Source organism: Capsella rubella, unplaced genomic scaffold (assembly GCF_000375325.1).
Source record: "Capsella rubella cultivar Monte Gargano unplaced genomic scaffold, Caprub1_0 scaffold_4, whole genome shotgun sequence".
Classification (NCBI taxonomy): Eukaryota; Viridiplantae; Streptophyta; class Magnoliopsida; order Brassicales; family Brassicaceae; genus Capsella; species Capsella rubella.
The window spans coordinates 5,001,717-5,009,235 of NW_006238920.1; the positions used below are offsets into that span (position 1 = coordinate 5,001,717).

General features: G+C 30.3%; 1 protein-coding gene across 1 annotated transcript; it reads left to right on the forward strand.

Moving 5' to 3' along the window:
* The first annotated feature begins 915 nt into the window (after positions 1-915).
* Positions 916-3,453, forward strand: LOC17890278 (protein kinase PINOID 2). Its single transcript, XM_006293938.2, has 3 exons — positions 916-1,496; positions 2,082-2,617; positions 2,934-3,453. The coding sequence occupies exons 1-3, from the start codon at positions 922-924 to the stop codon at positions 3,398-3,400; spliced, it is 1,578 nt and encodes a 525-aa protein (XP_006294000.1). The 5' UTR covers positions 916-921; the 3' UTR covers positions 3,401-3,453.
* The last annotated feature ends 4,066 nt before the right edge of the window (positions 3,454-7,519 follow it).

Below are 7,519 nucleotides of genomic sequence, written 5' to 3' on the forward strand. Positions count from 1 at the left end.
ACAGAAATTTGAGGATGATGAATAAAAGGAAGAAAAAAGTTCAGTATGAAAGAATAATTGTACGAACATAACAAAAAAACTAAAGATCTACTTTTTTTTTAGTTATGGGGATAGCATAGAAACCCTAGTATTTATAGAAGTGTTTTTTTAAGGTTTCAACTTAGGACGTGTTTTTTGTTAACGAACTTTTTTACGTAAGCCTATTTCCTCTAAACCCTAAATTTAGACTTTTTCGGCTTTAGCTACAGGATTTCGATTTTGGGTTACAAATTTCCAATTTTTATTGTTAGGTTTAGATTAACTAAGATCTAACTTAAACTTTTATAAACTTTTAAGTTAGGGGTATTTTTTCATTAAGGGTAAAACAGTAACCCGGTCTTACCTAAATTTTCGATTTTGTTTTGTAAAGAGCCGATTTTAATTTTTTTGTTTTAATTAATTAAGGATTAAGGTAAAGATTACAATTAGGAGTATTTTTCATTAAGGATAACTTAGTAATATTTTTGTGAGATTGAATGTGAGCACTTTAGACTACTCATTTAATAATATAAATTGAGATTTTTTAAGCTATAGGACTCGCCATCTTCGGGTCACCGGGATATTCTGATACCTAAAGGTAAAGCTGGCATAGGATTTTATTGTTCAAACATTTAAGTATTTAACTTTAGAGAAAACAAAGGATAGTGGTGGTGTCAGCTTGGTGAAGCATGCCTGACATGTGCATCTCATCAATTCTCCTTTATGTTTGTATCCGCGCACTTGGATCTATATTGTTTATCTTCACGCATGGTTTTAACTTTACTACAAAAAAACGAAAATAAAAAAAATATGTATAAAATAAAAGACAAAAGTGAAAAAGAAATTTTTGTGGATAAATAGTGAAGACAAGACAGTTATTGTCTTCCCCATGAAACTTATCTAATGGCAAACTCTAGTATATTTTACAAAGATAATGAGTCGGATTATGAGAGCTCCACCGCCGGACCTGACTCAAGCCGCCGCACGAGTTGGCTAAGCAGCTCTTTCACGGCTAGCCCTAGTTGTAGTTCAATATCTCATCTAAGTAACCATGGCTTAAACAGCTACAACCAATCAAAGCCTCACAAAGCCAACCAAGTCGCATGGGAAGCTATGGCCAGGCTACGTCGATGCTGCGGCCGTGCAGTAGGGTTAGAGCATTTTCGGCTTTTAAAGAGGTTGGGAAGTGGTGACATCGGAAGTGTTTACCTTTGCCAAATACGTGGGAGTCCGGACACAGCGTTTTATGCCATGAAGGTTGTTGATAAAGAAGCTGTGGCAATGAAGAAGAAGCTTGGAAGGGCAGAGATGGAGAAGAAGATTCTAGGGATGCTTGATCATCCTTTTTGCCCTACTTTGTATGCAGCTTTTGAGGCTTCTCATTACTCTTTTCTAGTCATGGAGTATTGTCCCGGCGGTGATCTATACGCCGCCCGCCTCCGGCAACCATCTAAACGTTTCACTATCTCCTCCACAAGGTCCCCTTCTCATTCTTTAAACCATATGCATGATTAATCAATCTCATTGTTATTAACTATTTTAATTTGTGTGTTTGCTTTTGTAGTTAGTGTGCTGTTTTGAATGTGAACCATAGCTTTTTATAAATAGTAATTATAATACTATATATAAACTCATCTTTTCTATAAAAAGTTTTGTTTTGGACATAACTATGTTTTGGTTTTACTTCAAACTACGTTATACTAAACTAATTACTAGTTGTATTGTTTCTGTGCTTGTTAACATATTTTATGAAATTTTCTAAAAATATATATAATATGTATTTGGAAGATTTGAATTTTATTATGTTCATGTGTTAAGTGTTTGGTTCAACGATTTACATTTAATGTTGGCTTTCTTATATCCACATCCATGACTTAAACTTAGGCTCAAGATTGAAATCTTCACCTACAAATATAAACAAAAAACACACTAAAACCAAAAATACATAAACCAATCTTAAATTCTACTAGTAAAAATTACTGATAGTTATAGGTTTACATAGCTTAACACAGCATATCTAATAACTAATTACGAAAGTACTTAATAAATTAAGATTTATACAGGTTTTACGCAGCAGAAACTCTGGTGGCCTTAGAGTATCTCCACATGATGGGAATTGTGTATAGAGACCTAAAGCCAGAGAATGTGTTAATCAGACAAGATGGTCATGTAATGCTCTCAGATTTCGATCTCTCCTTCAAATGCGACGTCGTTCCACAACTCCTCAACGACAACGACCGTGGCCATCAAGAAGATGATGACGAGGTGAGCATCCGCCACAAATGCTCAACACCATCTTGCACCTCAACGCCTTTAAACCCGGTCATCTCCTGCTTCACTCCTACTTCGAGTAGAAGAAGAAGAAAGAAGAATGTTATTACAACAACAATACATGAGAACGCAGCTAGTACTAGTGATACTGTGAAACGCAATGATGTTTCAAGAACGTTCTCTCGATCACCTTCTTCTTCTTCTCGTGTTTCTAATGGACTTCGAGACATCTCTGGTGGATGTCCATCAATTTTCGCCGAACCAATCAATGCTCGCTCTAAGTCGTTCGTTGGAACACATGAGTACTTGGCTCCCGAAGTAATATCAGGTATTTTTCTTACTTAAAATTATTACTATTATTAAAAAAATATTACTACTATTTTTATTTTGACATAAACTTTGAATTATTTAAGTGAATATATAATCATTGATTTGAAGTTAACATATACCGAATTTGTTTGTAAAAACTTTGAAAAAGTACATGTATTTGTTAGGCCAAGACTTTAACTTATTTAAGCTAAGCACAAAGTTCTATTTTGTTAGCTAGTTAGTCTTGTTGTGTTTGTTAGGACAATGACATTGGAGTGTTTAAGCCAAACACAAGTTCCATTTTGCTAACTAGTTAATCTTGTTGTGTTTGTTAGGGCAAGGACATGGGAGTGCAGTAGATTGGTGGACATACGGAATATTTCTGTACGAGATGATATTTGGTACGACACCGTTTAAAGGAGAGAACAACGAGAAAACATTAGTAAACATTCTGAAAACACCCTTGACATTCCCAAAGGTTGTTGTGAATAGCCCCAAAGAGTACGAAGATATGGTGAACGCTCAAGATCTTATAATAAAACTACTAGTGAAGAACCCTAAGAAGAGGTTAGGGAGCCTCAAAGGCTCTATAGAGATCAAAAGACATGAGTTCTTCGAAGGTGTAAATTGGGCACTGATAAGATCAATAAAGCCACCTTGGGTTCCAAAAGAAGAGACGACTAGTCATAAGAGTAAAGGTGATAATCGCAGCGTTAATTATTATCTGCCACCGAGGTTAATGATGACTAGGAAGGAAAGAGATGAGCCTTACCATATGTCTAATCATTTTGATTATTTTTAACATTAGGATATATCAAAGGGAGAATATTTTTATTTTGTTTTCTTTCTTTTCAATGATATGGTTTTATTTACTAGTACTCGATCGTAGTCGTAGTGGACGTGTAGACTAGTTTCATATTATTTTGAGTTCCATGCGGTTTATTGTGGGATTGAATATGTAAATGATTAGGTGAAAAAGATAGGTCATCTCTACTTGATTGTCATGTGATTATTAGTTTGCGTATTCATTTTAGAAATTTTTAAACATTGATATAGTTCAATACAGAAAAATAGAAACTCATTTCTACCAAAATATTCTGATGCAACACTTGAATCCTGTTGAAAAATAGTTATGATTTTGTAAATTGAAATTTACAGAAAATCTTCTATATATTAATTTAAACAAAAATATGGATACCAAGTTGATTGAAATGCCTCATTGACTTTTTTTTTTTGTTCTTAAAATTCAACAACGTTTCATATATTAATCTAGATTTGTTATTTTTAAAAGCACTTGAACATTAATTTCATAAATAGAATATTTGTGTCATTTTTATATTAATTTAAACATTTTTCTATATAAACATTTGACTATTCGAATTTAATTAATAGTATGTGTTGAATTAACAATAATAAACGTCTTAACCATTTTACCCTATTATCAAATATTGAATATAATACATATTTAAAATATGTTAAACGATTCAATTACTAAAAGTTGTTTAACATCTACATTACATTCTTATTATAATTATATATATATAAAATCTACAATTAAATTTACGGCCCAAAATGTCTCCCTAATTAATATATGACAGAACTTTACTAATATTATATTTACTTAATAATTAATATTATCTTATGTACGTAATACTTAGATTAGCACTACGATTCGTATCTTCTAATTGGACTTAGTTGTCAAAATATATACATCGTATATTATACAAATGTAATTTAAAATTACTAAATGAAGTTCATTTATACATTTCACATAGTGTAGATTTTGAAATGAATAATGTGATGGGCACTGTTGTTTATAATATGTAATTATGAAAATGAATAATGTGATGCGCACTGTTGTTTATAATATGTAATTATGTATACAATAATGATTTCACTCACTAGAATCACGACCGCAGATTTTGTATATGGAGACAATTATGATTCATCCTGAAAACTAAGTTTCCCATCATTAGTTTGTTTCAAAACTAATGATGGGAAACTTATTAAATTATATATTTCCCACTCCTTTTAGGGCAAAAAAGCAAAAGTGACATAGCCAAAAAGAAAGACTTGTAATGATACATCTGAATTTTATGACTTTAATCAATTTACCCAAGGCCACAAATTTGTTTATTGAACTTTGTTTTTTCTAAAAAGGGTTTATTTATTAATTGTGATAGTTATAAGAAGAAAAAGAAAAGAGTAAAGAGTAAAGGTGTTCTTCTGTACATGCATGCGTAGCTATGCTTTCACCATTATCCATTTAGATACTTTCGAACATACTATACGTTCTCTGAAAGTCAAAAAGGCTTTGCCATGGTTTTCCTTCACAAAACCATAACTGTTGCATTATGGGCACGATGCAATAAGGTAGATACGACTGAAACTAAACAACTCTGAAAATAAGTAAAAAATAATAGATAATTTACTATATGAACTTATAAAAGCATGGAAAATTACACCGAAATAAAGTTTTTATTAATTATATGTTAATATATTTTTCATAATTAGTTATACTTTTTTTGAACAATTTTAACCTTGTATTCCGTGTTAGTATATTATTACATTTTTTATACAGCTCAACTAGATTTTGACCCGCGCTACAGCGCGGGGGAAATGTCTGAGGTTGATTTTGTTAAATAACAAATACTGTTTCGTAAGCGCGTGTATTATTTGGGGTTTTCGGTATTTGCTAAATAGTAGGAAATACAAATGGTTTGTGTTAATTTGGTGTTTGCAAAGCATATATTAAATAAAAATCACATTTACTTTACCTCCACTATATTTTAGTGTTTTAAAGTTAACACATTTTCTTATAACCAAATAAAATCAAAGACTTCCTATATTATTATATTTAATTTTTTTATCATATTCTTTTTTAGTTTGATTTAGGAAATTAATTCATGGTTTCTAAGTTTGTGTATTAATTAGTACAACCTAGCAAATTCGTCACTATCCAAATATATTAGAAGAAACATCTAAACTTGTACGTGGGCTATTAAATTGTAAACTAATGTTACCGCTTATAGTTGGGTTTTGATTCAGCTTGCTTACAATTATGATTTGAGGTTAAAACCAATATAAAAATCTAAGCTAAAATTACTCTTACCGATTGTTCTGCAACTTAAAAGCCAAACAGTTGAAAGGTGTAAGTGTATATTTGATATGAGAGACTTACAACAGATTTTTATTTTACTTTGGTTTTCATACAAATTTTGGAAGAGCATAAGACAATAACTGATAATCACATATCTATGCCAAGATAAGTTTTAATGTCTACTCTTGAGTAAACTTCAAATGAGTATATTGTAGATGGTTTTTTGTGGAGTTTATTATTAGATCCGTTATTATTTTTTCCGATTTTAGGTGACTACATGACCTTGGTTGCTACTAACACAATAAGTAAAGGAAGGAACGATTTTATCAAATCTTTGCATCGACGGGAAACATGAGGTTAGTTCCCTCTATTAACATACAATCAGTTTTGTAATTTTGGTAGAACTTAATATTATTCAATTAGAGAGAAATTAGCCATAACTCAAAATCTTATTCGATGAAAGTTTAGAAATAATCAAATATATTACTGGTAATTGAGAAATATGGAATTATAAAAAGTGAAATGAAAATGGCTAAAAAACATTGTTCCTAAAAAAATTAATATTCAAAAAACCCTCTAGCGAAACATACTTCCTTGTAGGAATTATAGAACTCACCATTGTAGGACCTCAAATCTTGGTCAGAAGTTGGACATTTAAGAAGCCTGAATAGGAGTTTGAGACTTGTTGCACAATCTAACTTACTTGAAACAAATCTAAGTGATTACCGAACTAAAAAAGAAGCACACATTTAATCATTGCTATAAGTTGTTTCAATTCAAAAAAGAGAATTTTTGAGAAATACCCCTTTTGGTGTACCCCTTTCTAAAAATACCCATTTTATCTATCCATTTTCAAAAATACCCCTTTTTAAATATAAAAAATTATAAAGTTTTATATAGTTTATAAGGTACTTCTATATAATAACTACTACTGGGAGATTCGATACGAATATTTTAGAATGTTTTAAATAGTTTTAAATCGTTTTATAAGTTTTATAAGGTTTTTAAAAGGTTTTTAAAAGGGTTTATACGGTTTTTATAAGGTTTTTATAAGGTTTTTATAATTTATTTTTACGCTATTTATGAAAGGTATATAAAGTTTTATACACATATAAAGATAATTTGTGTATATATTTATAAACTTATACACATATTTGGATAAATTTTAACATTTTTAGTGGGTTTTTTGATAATGTTTGAAAAGAGGGTATTTTTAAAAAGAGGTATATGAAAGGGGGTTTTTTTGAAATTCCCCCTTCAAAAAATTACCCTTAATTAGTTTGGAAGGAAAATACTTTTGTAAATTGAGAAGGGTAATTTACATCACTTTTGGACAAAAAAATAAAATGATCCGACCCGTCTAGCTATTATCCTCGCATTCACCCATTGTAAAGTGGGTACCTATCAACCCGTGTTCGATCTTGAACAAAAACGTTTTACTAACACATTAAAATATATTTTTCTCCTACCGTGACTATTAACTATTAAACTATACCGGGCTGGGTTCTCTTATATTTTTGCCTGAATGCCAAGCAAACAATAAAGCCTTCGTTGACTTATGTATTTTCTTTTATTTTTCAGTTTTAAATAGTAAACTCTTTGATGTAAAATAATAATATTAATAAGCCTTTTTCAAAAAAAAATTGAAAAATTAGTGTATAAAAAGTAAAGTTTTTTTTCCATAGCGAAGCGAGAAAATACTTTTTGTTTTTTTTGTTTATTTATTTCTATTACTAATTTAATATTTCATATTAAATTTGTATATGCTATCTTTTTAGTTTTAGTTGTTACAATTATGAAATTACTATCAATCAATAAAAC